General features: G+C 42.6%; 2 protein-coding genes across 2 annotated transcripts; one reads left to right on the top strand and one right to left on the bottom strand.

The window, feature by feature from the left end:
* Positions 1-398: 398 nt before the first annotated feature.
* LOC115565282 (uncharacterized) lies at positions 399-3,284 on the top strand. The gene is made up of 2 exons (XM_089263840.1): positions 399-974; positions 1,389-3,284. Exons 1-2 carry the CDS (start codon positions 662-664, stop codon positions 2,921-2,923), a joined length of 1,848 nt encoding a protein of 615 aa, XP_089119966.1. The 5' UTR covers positions 399-661; the 3' UTR covers positions 2,924-3,284.
* Positions 3,195-6,193, bottom strand: p-cup (presidents-cup). The gene is made up of 5 exons (XM_030390358.2): positions 5,481-6,193; positions 5,023-5,412; positions 4,491-4,960; positions 3,875-4,020; positions 3,195-3,806 (listed from the first exon to the last, which is right to left on the bottom strand). The coding sequence occupies exons 1-5, from the start codon at positions 6,024-6,026 to the stop codon at positions 3,502-3,504; spliced, it is 1,857 nt and encodes a 618-aa protein (XP_030246218.1). The 5' UTR covers positions 6,027-6,193; the 3' UTR covers positions 3,195-3,501.
* Between the last annotated feature and the right edge of the window lie 14,130 nt (positions 6,194-20,323).

Raw genomic sequence — 20,323 nt, 5'->3', positions numbered from 1 at the left:
GCTAAAATCTGGCTGAGCATGGAAAGGTCTTCCTGTAGGGTTTCCAACCTGAGACTTCCGCATGAGCGGAAAATAGGTGGAAAACTGAAATCAACTTGATCTGTAATTTGGCGCACGTGTTAAAGCAAATGGATTGAAACTATATAAACAAATTAAAAATATATATGTAATATATTTATCAAATGTATCTAGATAAGCTTAAGACAGTGTATTCAAATACCTTGCGAACAAAAGCAAAAAAGAGTCACAACTGCAGCTGTTGTCGTTGTCGTTGCTGCTGCTGTTGCTGCTGTCGGTGGCGCTGCCTCTGCTTCAGCTGGCGTCGCTGCCTCGACTGCTGCTGCTGCTGCTGCTGGCGCTTTGGCTGGCGGTTTCCATTTCATTTTTAAGCAAACGCTCGACGCGCTCAGCGTTTTAATATTTAATTCTCGTCGCTCGCGAACGGTTGATTAATTCAACAGCGATTCACACGTCGAGCGTTCAGCGTTCGGTCTCAGTCAACGCGCGCGTCTCCTTTTTTTTAAGTGAATAGACAACAACAAAAACACAGACAGCAACAATTATTGAAATAGTTTTATTTTTTTTTTTATTGTGCATTGCTCTGTGAATTGTGACAAGCCTTAAGGATACACACAGCTCCAGCCTAATCCAGTCAAACACAATGCTCCGCTCAAGTGCGCCGCTCTCTTGGCTCTGCGCCTGCGCTGCCGCGATGCTGCTGCTGCGGCTGCGGCTGTTGCCTGGAACCGCGGCACGCAGCTACAGCAACGGCCTGATCTTCTACGAGCTGGCCACGCACACGCCGTACCTGCCGCCGACGGTGAGCGTGTCGCGCGGCCGCAACCTGGCCAGCGTCAAGTACTCGGAGAAGGGCTCCATCTGGTCGACGTTTGGCCAGCCCTGCGAGTGCCTCGGGCCGCGCTGTGGCTGCTGCGCCGGCCTCAAGGTGGATCACTACATGTTCGACCAGAAGGGTACGTAGACACACACTGACACACATACTCCCAGCTGCTGCTCCACTTGTCCAGCTGTTTGATTGAAGCGTCTGCACTCTTGCCATGAGCCATCAACCAGGTCGACAGACCGATAGACAAGCTAACAACAACAACAACAACAACAACAGCAACAATAGCAGCAACAGCAACGACAACGGCAAGTGCAACAAATTGTTGCCAGTCACATGACATGGTTGCATTTGCCAATCAAAATGCCACAAATCGTTTGCATGTTGGCGCTCAAAGCTCTACGCTCTGCTCTGTTCGCAGTTGGAATCCAATTGGAATCGCAAACTTCCACCCGCAACTTTCATTGCACTGCGAGAAACTCTCGCGCAGTTGCTCTCGTTTGTTGTTTTCGGACTAACTGTTACTTTCTTTCTCTAATTGCAGTTTGCGCCAACGTCACGTTCGTGCCGCACCTGGAGGAGGCGCAGCTGGCGGTGTTCCTCAACGAGCGGCCCTCGTCCAAGTATGGGATATCGTTGCGCAATCCGTCGCCCTTCTGCATACCCGTGATGATGGGCGTGCCGATGGCCATGTGCGTCCAGATGACCGACATAGCCATGGTGGGCAACAACCTGAACATGTGCATGGACTTCGTGGTGCGCCTGGCCACCACCGATCTCTTCGAGATGCACTTCCAGTGCATGCGCATGGGCGTCGATGGCGTCCAGTATGTGGACAAGAATGGCAATCCCGTGGTGCCGAGCGCAAGCAGCTTGGAGGCTGAAGCTGAGGATGAAGATGCGGCGGAGGATGACAGTGCGAAGGATGTGCAGGACTATGACTATGCCGACCGGGATGACCAGAAATACGCACAGCCCAGCGCAGAGCTCGAGGCCGAAGCGGAGCCCGAACCGTTGCCAATTGAAAGTGAAATGCTCATGGCTGGGGATCAAGAGCTGGCAGTGTCATCGACTTACAATGACGGCGATGTTGACGCTGACGCTGACGCTGATGGTGAAGGTGAAGGTGACAGTGAAGTTGATGGCGTTGGTAATGGTGATGGCGACGGCGATAGCAACGATGACGTTGCGGAGCAGGAGACGGTGCCAAAGGAGGAGGGAGCGGAGGAGGCGGAGGAGGAGACGGCGGCGCCAGCACAGCTCGACGTTGACAATGCTGGCGAGAGCGACCTAAAGCAAAACGAAGTAATTGAAACAATTACAAATTCAATAACAGCCAACGAGGCGCCAGCTGCAACAGCAACAACATCAACAACAACAACAACGACAACAGCAGCATCTACAACAACAACAGCAGGAGCAGCAACTGAAGCTGAGCAGGAGTCTGAGGAGGATGCGACAACGACAGTAGCTGAAGTTGCCAATGACCGTGACAATGAAGTGAATGTAGATGATGATGATGATGATGATAAAGAAGAAGAAGAAGACGACGACGAAGGAGAAGAAGAAGAAGCAGTCAATGCAGATGCAGTTAAAGCTGATGCAGATGACAACGAGTTGGAGCCTACGACAGAGGCAGCAGCTGAGGAAGAAACCGAGGCAAGCGAGACTGAGGCAGAGACTGAGGGCTCAACGGCGGCACAGCAGACAGCTGATGATGATGAAGGCAATGATAATGATGACGATGATGATGATGATGATGATAACGATGATGAAGACGATAATGATGATGATAATGATGATGATGATGTGGACGATGAGGCAGCAGCTGAGGCTAAAGACGCTGACGAGGCAAAGTTAAGCCAGGAGGCGTCAACTGCTAATAGCAATGAAAGCGCTGTCAGGCCAAACAGCAGCAGCAACAACAACAACAACAACAACGGTAACAACAATGAGCCAAGCCGCAAAGCTGTTGATGGGAATATAAATGGGACTGAGGTTAAACAGCAGCTGCAGCAGCCGCAACAGCAGCCGCGACGACTGCAACGCCTGCGCTTGCGACAGCGCAGCGGCATTTAATTGCTGCAACAGCTGATTGTTAATTTATTTATTATTATTATTGTTAATGAATTGTTAATGTTAAACGCTTGTTAAATTATACATATTTATTGCTACTGTAGAAAAAAAGTCAAACAAATAAAAGAGTAAGCGAATGAAAACAAAAAGTTAATAAATTAATGATGCAACACAAAAGAAAATTTTGAGCAACAGTTGCAGAGCTACTGGAAGGGAGGGGCCAAGCAGTCGAGAGCGACTGGCGCAAGGAATGTTAATGAAGGGCGTTAATGAATTGTTCGAGCTAAAAGCTTGTTAATTAATTATTTATTGCTATTGTAAATAATGACAAACGAATAAAAAGTGAGCGAAAGAAAAATAAATACAAACATGAAGAAACACAAAAGGCAACATTACAATGGAGACCATTTCGAGACGAGCAACAGCAGCAGCAGCAACAACAGTTGTACAGCAACTGGAGCAGAGGGCAAGCAGTGCAGCCCTATCAAGCAGTTGGCCCAATGCTCCTGTTGCTGTTGCTCCTGTTGCTGATGCTGCTGTTGCTATTGCTGTTGATGCTGCTGCTGTGTTCATTGAGTTACTTAGTAGGATATTTCCCCAGTGTAGTCAGTCGACTCAATTGAGCTGTACGATGGCTGTTTGCGCCTGCGGTCCCTGAAATTGTGCTCCGTTTCATGGCGGTGTGCAAAGTTTAGTTGATAGTCGTTGACCGCCTGGCAGAGAGCCAAATAGGCCCGCAGCTTGGGCGACTTGAGTCGTTCGGCCAAGTGGCTGGCCCAGGTCAGCGTCTCGCCCAGTCGCCGGAAGCGGTGCAAGATCGCGTACACCTGACAGATCAGAAAGGTGATATTGAAGCGCCAAACGGTGCTGCCACAGTTGCGCGCCTCTGTTGGCCCCCGGCAAAGCTACGTTAGTCAACTGGAAACTCAACTCCAAAATCTAATTGCAGCTTACCAAGCAGCGCCTTTTGTGCCATTATCAACGCCTTGTCGAAGTAGGACGTCTTCAAGTGGCAGCGCGCGATCTCGAACTTCAGATACGTGCGCTCTATGCCGAAGCGCGAGTGCTTCAGGCGGCTGCACAGACGCTCGACTTTCTTGCTGGATCGGAATGAAATGGAAAGAAATAATATTGAATAAAATGTAATTTAGGGGAATGAAATGAAATAAAGTAGCATGGAACGAAATAGAATGGAATGGAACGGAATGAAATGAAACGGTATGAAATGGAATGGAATTGAATGAACACCAATGGAATGAAATTAAATTAAAGAGAATGGGATGGAGTGAAATGATAGGAAATGGAATATAATAGAATGGAAAAGAATGGAGTGGAATATAATGAATTGGAATAGAATGGAATAGAATAGACTGGATCGGAACGGAATGAAATTGAATGGAATAAAATGCAATGGAATTGAATGGAATTCTATAAAATGGAAAGAAATTAAATGGACTAAAGCAATAAGGAGGGAATAGGATATAATGATATGAGGTGGAATGAAATGAGATATAGCGAAGTGAAATAAAATGAAGTAATGTAATGTATTTAAATTTCTAATCATACTTACACCATGCGACTCTGTCGCGCCTTTTCTCTGTCGGCTTCGGCGTAAATATTGCGATCGCCGAAGCTAACGGCAGGGATCTGTCCGTTAGCACGTTCCGTCGTCAGCAGGTAGAGAATGGAATGGTTTTGGAGATCCAGGAAGTCGACATTCTTCGGCAAGGCACAGCGATCGATGTGGGCCAGCGCCAGGATGTTGTAGACCTCGTTGATGAACTCCCACTTCCAGGGCAGCGTGCGATTCGTCTTGAACGAAAGGCTGGTGGACATGATGTGCTCGACGTAGTCTGTCAGGCGTTCGATGTTCCGCTCTTGCCGCCGCTTGCGCACTTCGCGCAGCATCCGGAAGCACTCGCGCCGCGTCTGGTACTCGATGCGAAGCAGGGCCTCCTGCTGATTGCGCTCGCAGATCTTGGTGTCGCGGCACTTCTCATACCTGCATTGATAGAGCGGGCTGCGGTTGTGGCTCATCTTCTGCAGAGAGACGGTGAGACAGTGAGTCAATTGGGGGGTCAAGAGGACAGACAGATTCTCACCATGAACTTGTGCACCATGGCCGACTGTTCGGCGAGCAGCTCAGTCATGTAGGGCGTGGAGATTTGAGATTGGAGGTGCGGCAGGGTGAGGCTCGTCTGCAGCTGCTTCAGCATGCCCAGATCTCGGGCGCTGTGGCGCAAGTACTGGGAGTTGTAGGCGTTCTTGCGCATGCGGAGCTGCGCCTGCTCCAGCGGCGAGTAGTCCGCCTTCTCCTTTTCCCCCAGGCTCTCCACGTCGCACTCCCGCTTCTCGCTCAGCTGCCAGATGGGACGCGGCATGAAGGCCGCTGGGGTGCGCCGAGAGCGCGCCAGCCTCACGACTAGGGGCCAGCTGTGCAGCATGAAGGGATACAGAGCATCGCCCAAGCTGCCCTCGAGCACACTCGTTGTCTAATCGGAAGGGAAACTGCGTCTGATTGGGTCTAAGAATCTCAGTCAAGCGAACCTGCTTAACTCACGTGGGTTGCTCGGTACTCGAAGCAATGCTTGGCGGTGCTGGTCTGACAGTTGCGCTTCTCGATGTGGAGCTGCATGAGATTCTCTTCGAACTGGTTGCATTCGAACATCGCGTCGCATTTGTTCAGCACGTTGCTAAGCCTCGACTTACCCTGGTGCGCCAACAAGTCCTGCGCCTTCTGGGCATCCTCGAGCGCCAGCTCCGGCTGGGCCATCTCCCGCCGAAAGAAGCTACGCTTGGCCAGCGCATCGGCGGCCATCTGACAGTACTTGCCCTCGGTTGCGTAGCAGCTGTGGTGGTCCAGCGCCGTGAGGCTGTTCCTGCAGCAGGCGCCCTGCCCCTCAGTCTGGCATATGGAGAGGGAGCGACTGAAGTAGTCCAGCGCCTGCTTGGTGCGCAGCCGTGACGCCCAGTCCTTGAAGATGCCCGCCTGCCTGCACAAGGGCCAATTGATGCGTTGCCACGCTTTTATATCAGGCGCCACCTCGCCCGTTCGCACGCCCTGCGTCAAGCTGGGGTTCGACCACGCCATCGCTTTGTGGTCCATTCAATTCTGGAATCTCGTACGATCTGAATTGATCTGATGTGAATTAGCAATACGTCAATTTTGACAATACGTACAATTTTGGCTACAACGTAACGTAATTTTCAATCAATTGAAATTGACAGGCGAATTTTCAAATATGAATTCCGATTCGTTCGTTCGGGCCAAGCATGCAAAGTGTCAAGCAGTGAACACCACTGCTTGCTGCTTAAGGATGCCTAATTGGTGCAGTCCTCAAACTGTAAGGTGAAACGGAAGGCACATGGCACGGATTCCATATAAAGACCAAACACTATGGCGTATATAAATATTTGACATAAATATACTAGTAAAAGAAATTTAAACACTTCTAGGACAAATTAATGGAAAATGAAAAAGTTAATTTGTTTCATTTTAATAAATAATACATTTTAGAGCTCCATTTCGTGCTTAGTTTGGCAAAACGTACGAAGTGAGGTTCAATCCATAGAACTGCTTGTTGCAGAAGGATGGAAATTTCCAGTTCCTCACAAACTATCAACAGTCTAATAAAATAGTTTTTTAATTCCAATTTGAATGTGTTGTAAAATACTAACTGCTTGCTGTCATTACTCCAGTACCCCACAAGCTGACAAGCAAAATTCGCTAAATAGAATACATTATTTTCTATAGCTTTATAAAATATACATACATATATACATCATTTTTGAATAGTTACAGAAAATGTTACATTATTTTTTGTTACTTTCAAATCATTGCAAAGTTAAAGTCAATGCAAATGATATTTAATAGCTCATTTGTCAAGCAGTTCACATCAGAGCAGCCTTTTCATGTACCCTTTGGCACTGCTTGCTGCCTTCCTGCTGCATTCGCATGGCCATTTTCGAATGACCATCAAACTGTTAAAAAAAACTTTAGCATCTGTAACATTCAAGCAGTGCACAGCGGCTGCAAGGCATCTGCTGCATCAAGAAAAGGATTCGAATGATTTTCAGTTTGTAAGGATGCCCCGACATAAATATGTATGTATGTATATAGGTAGCTGCACTTCCAGGGTAAGTTGCCATCGGCTGAAGCGTGATTCGATTGATAAACCAGCTGGCGCTTGCGTCATTTGTCCCCACTTCCGTGCAGAAAGTCAAAGTGTTGGATTTTCACAGCCATTAACGCGGTTGGACACGCTTGCAGCACTCACGCTGCGACAAAACTAATGGATAAAACGCTGCTCTATTACAGGGTATATGGTAATCGGACGAAAGCGAGAAGCCAGACTCATGAATAGTCGAAATAAAATAGATAGACAGAGAAACAATAACAAACTTTTGGCAAAGACTCATAATAGTGGATGGAATATTGCATAACTCTCAGTTGCTTCTTGTTGTTGTTGCTGCTGTTGGTCAAATTATTTAATTATTTTATATGCTTTTGCTTTTGTTGTCCATAGTTAGTTTTATCTCTCGTCTGGCTGCCGGTAGATTTGACCCAATTGCTTGGCCAGTGACTCGACGGCGATTTTACAACAATTATTACAAATATTTACGCGATGCATAATTTGTTTAATTGTTTTTTCTCTCCCTCTCTCACTCTCTGTCTTTGTTTTTCTCTTCTTCTTGCCGTTTATTATTTCTCTTTTCACATAATTTATGCATTGCTATTGTTTTCTTTCATAAGCGCGATTTGTGAATTTGTGCTTTGAGATTTTGTCGGGCAGACGACGTCAACGTCGACGGGGCTCTTACCTGCCCGGAGAGGCAGAGGAAGAGGAAGAGTGTGAGGGGGTGGGCTTGTCGGAGCGGGTAGAGGAGCGAGATCTTGGCAACGATGATGACCGCTCGAATTGTTCGCATTTGTATGCCGGCGTGCTGTGGGTGTCACTTTTTACGTTTATTGCGGAAAGAAAGTCACAAACCAGCAGCAGCAGCAGCAACAACAACAACAACAAAATATAAATAAAAAAATGTAGCGAAACTGTTGCTGCCATGGCCAGCAGCAGTAGGGGGCGTGGCAGGGGCTACTTGAGCGACAATTAAAGCATTTTTTGCTCTTTTTATACCCTGAACCCATTGAAAATGGGAAATCAGGGTATAATGGTTTTGTTGAAATGTATGTAACAGGCAGAAGGAGGCGTGGCAGACCCCACAAAGTATATATATTCTTGATCAGGGCGACGAGCTGAGTCGATTTGGCCCTGTCCGTCTGTCTGTCTGTCCGTCCGTCCGTCCGTCCGTCCGTCCGTCTGTCCGTATGTATGAACGCGTCGATCTCAGAAGATATAAGAGATAGAGACTTCAACTTTTTTTTTAAATGTCCGTATATATCGCGCGCATATCGAGTTTATCACTAAAAAACGATAACTCATTCCGATATTTTTTTTATCGATAAAAAACCTTATCGAAGATCTTTTAAAAAATTATATCTCCTACATATTTCAAGCTAGAGTCTCCAAATTTAAAATGTATATAAAGATGTATTTTATACAATTTCGGTTTTTGTTAAAATTTACCCCTCCACCCCTAAATCCACCCCCTCACCCTCATCTTTGTAGAAGTCGTATATCAAATACTAGAGACTTGAGCTTCGGTATACACATACGTTTATACATCATGATTACGTTCTGAAAGTTTCATTACGATCGTACGTCTAGAAATTAAATTATTATAGAAATAAGTTCTCATAATATCGCCAACACTGCAGCGCAACCCAAGCGGAATCGCCTGTATATGCGTGTGTGTGTGTGTGTGCGTGTGTTTGTTTGTATGCGTGTGTGTGTGCTCAGTTGCTCGAAGGGTTCAGGGGATCTCGTAGTCGAGCAGTCTCGACTAGAGCTTTCTTACTTGTTTGTAAAGTTTTTTGTGCCCGCGTCTGTTTTTATTTTTTTTTCTTATATATATCTATGTATGTATATCTTCTCTTTTTTGGCAATAGCGCAACGTGTGACCAACAGCTGGTTATAAATAAACACAATCATTGTAGAGCCGCACGTTGGGTCAGGAAACACTGCAGACGCGCTGCACAGCATGTCAATTAGCCAGCCGCCTGCAGTCGCTTCCAAACTGTAACGTTATGCACAGCTCTTGAAATTCCGCAAAAGATGTAAAAAAATACGCACACACACGCATACCTACACAATTTCAAAGGTAATGAGCGAGAGACGAAAACTGTTCAAAATAGTTTCTTAAATTTTGTTTACCAATTTCGTTGCCAATTAAAAAGTAAATTTATTTCAACTATTTGCGGCTCAGCGACTCTCAGTGATTCATGTGCATAAAGTGAAATTTGACGGCGCTGTCTCCAGATTCTGCTGCGAAACCATCATCGCCATCACACTCAAACTTAAACTGTCAAACATAGCTAGCCTTATAGCTGCCAAAGGCTCAAGCGCCATACCACAGATCAATAAATGGCTATAGATCCGTCTGTCTGATAACTCAGCTATAGCTCTATGAAAGCTTACTCCAGGTCCTTCTCTTTACATCTGCCATGGACGAATTACAATCTACAAAGATTTTTCTTAAAATTTTAATCTAATTGACTTCTATAGATCAATCTGTCTGATAAGGTATCTATATACATAGGTGCCATATACAACTAACAACGTTTGTATATTGACTTCTCTTCGAGCAGAATCACTCTTTATATAACTACCATGGACTTGGTAAGTGTATATAGAAACAATCTTTATAAAGCGGCTGAGTAATTATTAGACGAGCAAGCAGGTATCTGACGACTAAGATTTCAGACTGGTTAAGCTTCAGCTTAAGATAGATCGATTTCACTAGCTCTTAAGATACATATGTACAAATAAGTCTTATGGACTACAATAGGTAAAATGCCTATTGACAATATAAAAGATTGCAAATGAAACATAAATTAAAGAAAACAGAAATTGACATTATCTATTATTTCATTCTACATAATATCTTTAGCTATATGTATATGGTTGTGAATCGTGACATAGACTAAAAAAAAAATACCCGAATTGGGGTATTACATACTTATGTGGCTCATATGAATCTTTGTGTTGACATTAAAAAGTAAAAAATAAAACGAAAACAAAAATAATAAATATAAATAAAAAATATAAATAAATAAATACAATTATTAAATCACAAAGCAAATGAACAAAATAGAAATAGAAAATAAATAATTATAAGTAATAATAAATATATTTTTATATATTATTTCATAGTATCATATATCAAAGTCTATTCATTTATTAGAGATGACAATTATTATTAAAATAATATATTTATCTAAAATTGAGATTGACAATGATTTAAGCACAGCTAACTGAAGCCTGCGACCTGTGAGCTCCAGTTGTTAGACTCCAATAGAAGAGTCTTGGCTTTTGGCGAGATGTCGTGCACAAGTTAGCTCCGATATATCATATATCATATATGGCACAGCCCAAAGTAAATACGTAGACATAGCATTTGCATTTGTTTCTGTTGTCACTGTGCCAGCAATATAATAGAGCTGCTATTTAACTTTACCTCACAAGTGTATCCTCAACGGCTCTTGATGCAAGAGAGCACTTTAAGGCGGAGCTGCAAGCGAAGGACAAAGTGTAAGACAAGCACTTGCCAACTTAAATAACTAAATACTTCCAGATGTGGAGAGTGAGCGGACTAGCCCTATTCGGAAACGCCTCCAACCTGCTGTAGCCTGAGCTGGCTTACAAGGCGACCTCTCAGCAGGCCCAGGCGACGCCGCCTCGGTGCTAAGAGCCTTTGTCCAAATTAGTCGGTGCTAAGATCTCACTATTAATTCATACGCCCTGTTGCATGCAGCGCGTCGCTCTCAAGTGCCGACACTCGATGCTGCCCACCCGCTACAGTCGACTTGAATTACGATGCGAGGTGCAAATCGAGTTAAGCTCACTTTGACTCTGTTGTCGCACTTTGACTCGGTTGTCGGGCAGCACGTGCGCAAAGCATATTGGTTCGGCATGCGGCAATGCATATGGAAATCTCCATACAGCACCCGAGTCAGCAGGAGATGGGCGGGACTGAAGAAGAATTAAGAAATAAGAGTAGAAGTAGAATAGAGGACTATAGCTGGTATATAGGAGTAGAAATAGCGTAGAGAACCATATAGTATTCATGACATTGACGAGGACTGAAGAGGAGCTAAGAAGTAGAACCAGCAGTAGAGTAAAGGATTTCATAGTATATATGATGATATATTTTTTACATGAGATTGGTGAGGAGAGAAGGAGAGGACTGAAAAAGTAGGAATAGAGTGCTATATAGTATAGTAGAGAAGAGTAGAGTACTATATAATATAGTTTCTATATGGGAACAGAAATAGAGTAGGGCACTATAGCTAGCTATACTAACAGTTATTTCTCTTACAGGAAATGAGCGAGGATTATAGAAGAACTAAGAACTAGGAGCAGGAGTAGAGTACTGTTTAGTAAATTGACTATATATAGGAGGAGATATAGTATAATTCCTTTATCTCTTACAGCGAAAAAAACTAAGAATGAGGAGTAGAAGTAGAGTAGAGTATTATATAATATAGTTGCTATATAGAAGCAGAAAGTATAGCTGCTATTCCTGTTACAGGAAATGGGAGAGCTCTAAAGAAGAAATAAGAAGTACTGCATTTCTTTCTTACTTCTTACAGGAGATTGGTGAAGACTGAAGAAAAAGTACGATTTATATATTTCTTACAAGTCATTGGTGAGGACTGAAGGATTACTAAAAGGTAGGCCTACAATAGCCTAAAGAATAGTACAGCTATTATATCTTTTACTCCAGCACAACGAATCCTTTTTACAGGTGCACAGCAAACAGTGAGAATCGCATGGAGGGGCGCATCATCAATTTGAATAGCGCTTGAGGCGAATAACTAATGCAGCAGTAATCATTGGTTAAATGCTTTGTTTATGTAGTTTAATTAAGCTTTGCTGTTTTTGTTATTGCTTCTGGTTTTGTTGTTGTTGTTGTTTTTTTTTTCGGACATGCAACATAGTTCACAATTATTATGCTGTGACACGCCTGTGGGCCAAAGCTAAGCGGCAGTAATGCTGTCTGTACGGCTGTCCGCATGGGGCACGGGACGTGGGGCTCGACATTCGCGTGGGTTCGGCTTCGTGTGGCAGGCTTCGGGCTCGGCTGGCTGCTGCTGCAGCATCAGCGGCGCGGTGGCTCAGTTCGCTTTTGTCTCGCCCAGTGGCAGGTCGTCAGTCGGTCCTGTGCGTGCAGCCCGAGCAGAGCCCGCCGCAATTCACAGTTGAAAGTTTCAATTTCAAAAAAGGCGAAAGGCCAAAGACAAGTCAGAGGCGTTGCCGCAGCATCCGTGTCAGCAAGCAGAGGCGCTTGCCACTTGACGTGAGTATTTAGCCAACAATTCCATGCCAACTGGCTGTGGCCACCCCTTCCCTGATGCCATGGAGCGGAACGTCCTTTTGTCCCATTGACATCGCTTTGACCGTAATCATAAAGGGCAGCGCATGTGGCTGGCCTCTTCAATTATTTATCTGTAGATCCCGAATTTGTTTTTCTTTTCCGCTTGTTTTCTTCGCGCCCGCCCCCAGGAAGACACGGTTCCTGGAATGGCACATAAAATCAAGTATACGCCGCGTAAACACTTCAATGCCATTAACATGAATCTTTCATATAATTTCGTGCGCTCACATGACAATTTATGTGGCCCGAGTGAGTGTTTGCTCACTTTTCTTCGCTTTTTCGTGGGTCTTATTTTTTTGTATTTTTATGGGCAAACTTGGTCCATTCGCCAAGGACTGGCCGTAGTTTGAGTGGGCGAGGGAGTGGGAGTGGCAGTTGGGCTAATGCATTGATCAATCAGCAGCTCGATTCCTGCCCTTACTCTGTCAGCACGTGTCGATTTGAGCACCTCACAGTTCGGATGGCACACAGCATTTGCTCCCGTCAGCAACTGAACTCAGGTGGCAGCATCCGCACCTCCGCACCTCCGCACCACCTGTCCCCACCTTATTATCTCTGGCGACTGATTGGCTTCGTTTGTCAGCAATTGTTACAGTTGCATAATGTTTGCCAAATCAGTTGCATGCCCCAGCAATGCCATTCAAATATGCCAAGCCCCGACTGCCACCACCGGGCACCACCTGGCACCACCTGGCGGACAGCATTAAACGGCACTCGAAAAAGTCTTCTGCAGCTGGAGCGGAAGAAGAGGAAGCTCGTTAACTGCAAATGAATGGCAATAACAAGCAAACAACAAATTCCGGAATCCGCATCCGAATTCCGTACGCTTGGTTCGCCTGTTCGGGGCGTATGCAACAGTTTTAAAGGATTTTGCGGCATTTAATTGTGCTCATGGGGCTTAAGAAGACGCGACGGGTTCGTCGACCCCTGCCCGGGGCGTGGCTACGCCTTCGTGCAAACTGTCGCTAAAGCCTCGTTAAATGTGACGCATCAAATTATCATTAGATTTATAGCGCGTGCCCTCGCCTGACTTTTTTATGGCTTTTGGCTGGGGCTGAGCGTGCGGGCCGCTTTGATTTATGCCTAAATGCCCAAGGAACTGCAACAGTGCGCACCTACACGAGACAAAGTTAATGCTGAACCTGCACCGAAACTTTGAATCTCTATCTTCATCTTCATCTGCAGCTGCAGCCGAACTTTTTGCTAACTTGAAAACTAACACGAAACGGCGAATGCGATTTATATATTGGTTTTGCATCAGCATGCCAAGAGCCGAGGCAGCCTTGCTGCTTGATAGTGAAAAAAAGTGAAACTGCTGCTGTCGGGCCTCATTCTTATTGACTACATAATACTCGTTCACGATCCATACTAGCAAAGCTCACGGGAAAGTGCAGTAGCTGAGCTAGCCTCTTTTGGAAAGCTTTTGGAGATAAAAAAATATGTTGAATTTACTTTGAATCTGAGCTAAAAATGAATTTACTATTTTATTTAAAAATGTTCATAGTAATTGCTTTTTTTTTTTGCCACGGCATTTAATTTATTAATTCCTCGGAAAAACATAATATCTTTCAAATGTGAATTTTAGCTAAAAATACTAATTTGTTTATCTTTATACATATGAACTTACATATATTTGTATAATAAATAAATAAATGTATCTCAAAATTGAATTTGAGAAAAAAAAATTACTTGTTAAAAACAAAATATATTTAAATAAGTATATCTAAATATTTCGAACTAAAAAATACATTTTCGAAGAAATTATTAATGCTTACAAAAACTTAAATAACATCTATAAGCAAAATTACTTGTTTTCCGAAAAATCGATTAGTTAAAAAACATCTGTTATAAAGACCACGAAAAAGTTCCCTTATTTTGAGCAGCATTAGTAAAATAAATGAAATTCAAACAAGTGAGAAAGCTCTAGTCCAGACTGCTCGACTACGAGATCCCCTGAACCCTTCCAGCAAATGATATTTCAATAATAATTCGCATACACAAACACAAACACACACACACACACCTACACAGGCGATTGGGCTCAGGCTGCGCTGTAGTGTTGGCAATATTATGAGAATTCATTTAATTTCTAGACGTACAATCTTAATAAAACTTTCAGAGCGTTGTCATAATGTTCATATGTATGTATAATCCGAAGCACAAGTCTCTAGTATTTGAAATACGCCTTTTTCAAACATGAGGGTGAGGGGGTGGATATAGGGGTGGGGGATAAATTTTAACAAAAATCGAAATTGTATAAAATGCATCTTAATATACATATATTTAAAATTGTGAGACTCTAGCTTTAAAGATTTAGGAGATATCATTTTTTAACTGATTTCGATAACTTTTTATCGATAAAAAATATAGGAATGAGGTTTTTTAGTGTTAAACTCGATATGCGCGCGCCATATACGGACATTAAAAAAAAATTTGAAGTCTCTAGTTCTTATATCTTCTAAGTAACGGACAGGCAGACAGACAGACAGGGCCAAATCGTCTCAGTTTGACGCCCTGATCAAGAATATATATACTTTGTGAAGTCTGCCACGCCTCCTTCTGCCTGTTAAATAATTTTAACAAAACCATTATACCCTGATTTTCCATTTTCAATGGGTTCTGGGTATAAGTAGTTGCTCTGACAGCCTATTTTAAAGACCTTAAGCACCAAAATTTGATCGTCCATTTTCAAACCAAACGAAAAGAAATGATATTATAACTCGATAAGTATTTATCGAGATCGATAAATAGTTATCGATCTATTTCTATCTATTTATCGATCTCGATAACTGTTTATCGATCTCGATAACTGCTTATCGATCTCGATAACTGCTTATCGATCTCGATAACTGCTTATCGATCTCGATAACTGCTTATCGATCTCGATAACTGCATATCGATCTCGATAAGTGTTCATCGATATTTTTATCGATCTCGATAACTGTTCATCGATAAAAATACCCTGTAATATATTTGAGCGTAAGCATCCACATTTTGCAGTTAGTATCCCGTTAGCTTATTCTATGAGCTGGCCAAAAAGAAAGTGTCTACGCTTATTAGGGGCCACGCCTCCCTCTGCGTGTTACAGACATTTAACATAACATAACATTTTTCACCGTACTATTATTATTTTTGCTCACATAGTACTTGTACAATTTTTCCAGTTCCCTAGTTCTACAGTTTTTGGTGAAATACCAGGCACACAGAAATGAGAAGTAGAGTGTAAAATGTTCGCTAACATAATTTGAAAATAGCACTGCGATTTCACTGTTATGTAACAGCTTGTCAACATGCCTATGTTGTTACCCCTATAATTAACAGTTCGCTAATATAATTCTGTAACCTAGAAGTGTACTCCAAATGTACTGTTAGCTTACATATTTCAGCGTACTAATAATTTCTGCTCACCTAGTACTTCCAGGACTTTTACAGTTCTCCAGCTCTACGGTTTTGGTGAAATATCAGACACACAGAAATGAGAATTAGAGAGTAAAATGTTAATTAATAACACATTAATAGTGTAGAAAATAATAACAATATTCTGTTAAATAACACTTTACCTTTTTATACCCTGAACCCATTGAAAATAATTTGCCATTTTCAATGGGTTCAGGGTATACAAATTAAAAGACAATTTCGTTCAAGTATATTTGACTTGTATATTTGGTGTCATTGAGGAACCAAAGTTTTTGTATATGTAGCTTTTACATCAATTATTTGTCCAATACAAATTTAAAATAATTCATTTCAAGTTGACCAAGAGTTTGTATTATCAATGGAATCAAGAATTCTGCAGTCAAGAATTTCTGCAGTTCCCAACACTGAAACTGTGAAAGATACAACGGTGAATTGCACGGACGGACAGATGAACAGACTGACGAAGAAACAGACAGATGGATAGAGAGACAGACTGACATATAGAGATATAGACTAACGGATGAACGCATGATGAGCAGAAAACAGAACAGAGAACAGCCAATATTCCCTTCTCGCTTCGTGAAGGAGTATAAAAATGTTTTCATGTCATATCATCTTTTGAATGATTTCTTTTCGAGTTTTAAGCAGATTTCTGCAAGTAGCAACAGAAATGATTTCTCAATCAAGTTTCTAAATAACTTTGAATGCGACCATAAAAGTTTTTTATGTGCTGATTGAATAAGCACAATGCATTGCAATGTAATAAGTACTCTAGCCTAAACAAGTAAGAAGGCTCTAGTCCGGACTGCTCGACTAGCAGATACCCTGAACCCACCAAGCTGATATTCTAATCATTCTGCGCGCTCTGCTGGCTGCGCAGTAAGCAGCGACTGCGCTTGGGCTGCGCTGCAGTGTGGGCAAATATTATGAGAATTTATGTGTTGAATAATTTCTTTTGTAGATAGACTATCTTAATGGGACTTTCAAAGTGCAATCATATGATGTAATCAATATGTATTTCAAAGCAATTGAAATAGGTTTTTTGCAAATTTGGTGCCAAGGAGGCGCGGTATCCAAATCCTGTAATTTACAAAATGTTTGCATTCATCATATTTATATACACAGTAAATTTAAAGTCTCCAGGTCTAATAGTATGTAAATTTAAAATATCTCTTGAAGCCAAGGAGATAGATCATACATAGTTCTATATACATATATGATCTAGCGTTAATATTTTTCAGATGATATGTAATATACATATGTATATGTAATTATGTACATATGTATGTACATACGTATATATGTATGTATAATTATCTGCTTAGGATACATCATCTTCATTACAAAACTATATCAGACTAGCTCAACAGTTCTCAGCTCTTCATTCAGTTCTTTCTTCAGCTAAAATGAAAACTTCAATAATAAAAGTTCACTTACCTATTTATGCCGTCTAAAGTTCTGGAATAGAGCTAAAGTCCCTGCCGACTTCTTGGTAAATTTAATATTTCCCACTAAAGAACCAACTGCAAAGTTCTCGCAAGTTCGTAGAAATCTTTAAGGCAGATTGCAATTGTGAGCGGGAACTGGGTTATGCTTTGAGTGCTTGGCAAAAGCATCTGCCTCAAAGAACTCCATAAATGAGCTAAGCTTATGCAGCGCCCGAAAACTGTGACAACACACTTGACAGTGAGCGTTGGCAAGGGAAATAGGGGTAGGGATGAGAGGAACGGAGGGTAAAACATGCAGCCAACTTGTTTGAGCAACAGGCACCAACAACTTAGCGACAACTGAGTAAGCAGCTGCCTTGCCTTGTCTTGCCTTGCCTGGCCCACGACTCGACACTGACAAGACTGAGATTCCCGTGAGAACGCGCGAACAGGCGACAGCCGACAGGAGTAGCAGGAGGCGCAGGAGTTTTGTAAATTCATTAAACGCATGAAATATGCATAAACATAATTCGGTTTCAGTAATTAACATTTTTGCCAGACAGTGTATTTTTTACGCGCTCCTGTCGTGTCCTACACTGTTTTTTCAGTTTTCACTTCATTTTTGTTTATTTTTTTCGCCTGTGCTGTTATTTCATTGCTGTCCGCTGTTCGCTGTTCGAGAGAGTCCTTTGCAGGCGCAGCTGCACCCAAGCTGCCCGCTAATTGAATCACTTTGACCATGTTTGGTTAGCCTTTTTGTTTTAGTCCACATCGCAGCTTTAATTAAGCAGCCAGCGGGCTAAACTACGACACGCCGGCAAGGATACAACCCTTTGCATGTTGGCTAAACAAAACACGTGCTGGCATTTTTCAGCAGAAGCTCGCAGAAACATCAAAAAAGCACGTAAGCGTGCTAAAAGCGACTCGTACATGCCCTGGCCAACCAAAATATGCTAAGCAAATAGGAGAGTGAACGTGAAAGGCACAAATATGCCATCTCATGGTGCTCTTTCGCTTTCGCCCGGCTAACTAAGCCTAAGTCATGCTAACAGAACGATGGAACAGGTAGAAGAGGGGGTTATACATATTTTACAAAGAACATAGATCTCTCATTCGTAATGCTTTATTAGGATGATCTGCTACAGGGATGGACGTAGTGAAGCTCTTGATAAGGGGGGTGATTCCAATTTAATAGGCCTCTTAGTTTAGCCACTCCCTTTCAAGTTTTGAGATCGTGGTCTTTGAAACTCGGTTTTGTACAGAGAAATACTTTATGAGAGTGCTATAATGTATTTCAAAACTTTAATTAGGTGGAGTCTACTCTTTTAACACCAATACTATTTATTGAAATACTTGGATGCGTCTTAATGCACAGATATGATTCGACATATGTATATAGACATCTGTAATACTTTAAAGGAAAGTTAAAATACTATTCTTAGCAGAGATCTCTTATTGCCATTAGTCGAATGACTTTTTAGATCATTTCCTGCATAAGGCCGGACAAAAGAGAGAGCTTCTATGGACATAGGTAGTGCCTAATCTTTTATTCCCTTTTTATTGGCCATTTTGTGGAAGAGCATTGCTCATATAAAAAAGTAGAAAAATATGCAAATGCCAGAGGTCTAGGCTCCTGCAACTCATGCTGCTCCTGCTGCTGCAGAGCTAAACGGATGAAGCTTGGGCTACTTATGACAAACTTTTCCGTTGGCTTTCGGCTGGGTGCACGTTTTTATTTCGGTTTTCCTTTTATGTGCCACTTGTTGGAACTCATTAATTTGGAACAAAAAAAAAAAAAACAAGTAAGAAAGCTCTAGTCGAGACTGCTCGACTACGAGATCCCCTGAACCCTACAAGCAACTGATATTTCAAAAATAATTAGCAAACACACACGCACACACACACACACACGCATACATACAAATACACGCACACACACACGCATACAAACAAACACACGCATACACACACTCACATATACAGGCGATTACGCTTGGGTTGCGCTGCAGTGTTGGCAATATAATGAAAACTTATTTAATAATTTAATTTCTAGACGTACGATCGTAATGAAACTTTCAGAACGTAATCATAATGTTAAAATGTATGTGTATACCGAAGCTCAAGTCTCTAGTATTTGATATACGACTTTTACAAAGATGAGGGTGAGGGGGTGGATTTAGGTGTGGGGGGTAAATTTTAACAAAAACCGAAATTGTATAAAATTCATTCTTAATATACATTTTAAATTTGGAGACTCTAGCTTGAAAGATGTAGGAGATATAATTATTTAAGTGATCTTCGATAAGGTTTTTTATCGATAAAAAAATATCGGAATGAGTTATCGTTTTTTAGTGATAAACTCGATCTGCGCGTGATATATACGGACATTTTAAAAAAAAGTTGAAGTCTCTAGCTCTTATATCTTCTGAAATCGACGCGTTCATACATACGGACGGACGGACGGACGGACGGACAGACAGACGGACAGGGCCAAATCGACTCAGCTTGTCGTCCTGATCAAGAATATATATACTTTGTGGGGTCTGCCACGCCTCCTTCTGCCTGTTACATACTTTTAACAAAACCATTATACCCTGATTTCCCATTTTCAATGGGTTCAGGGTATAAAAAGAGAAAGCGAGGAAAAATACACGAGAGAAACTTTGTGGAAATTTCGCTTCGATGCCAATTGTGAAGGACACGTGCAAGACACAATTTTCACACGAATTTCTGCAATTTGGCACCGCGAACGAGGGTCCTGCAGTCAGTGTGAATATAGGAATGTTTAGGTATGTATGTTTGTATGTGTGCATGTGTATGACTGTGCTTTTAGCTACCAATTGCTGCTGCTCAGCATAATTTCATTTACATGGAAATGCGAGCTCAAAATGCTGCGGCGTGACATCTGCTAAATAACGATATAGTTAGGGACTTGACAGGGGGCGGAGGGGCGGATGGGCAGATGGACAGCGCTGCTAACAGCTCTGTAAACGACGCCGACAATGGCAAGGATATCGCGTTGTTGCCATTCAAAGGCAGCTGTGCAGAAACCGGCAGATAATGT

This window comes from Drosophila navojoa, chromosome X (genome assembly GCF_054131105.1).
Source record: "Drosophila navojoa isolate 15081-1374.11 chromosome X, UAZ_NAV_1.0, whole genome shotgun sequence".
Classification (NCBI taxonomy): domain Eukaryota; kingdom Metazoa; phylum Arthropoda; class Insecta; order Diptera; family Drosophilidae; genus Drosophila; species Drosophila navojoa.
Note: the sequence above shows the minus strand (reverse complement) of the source record. Positions and strands in the feature narration are given on the sequence as shown.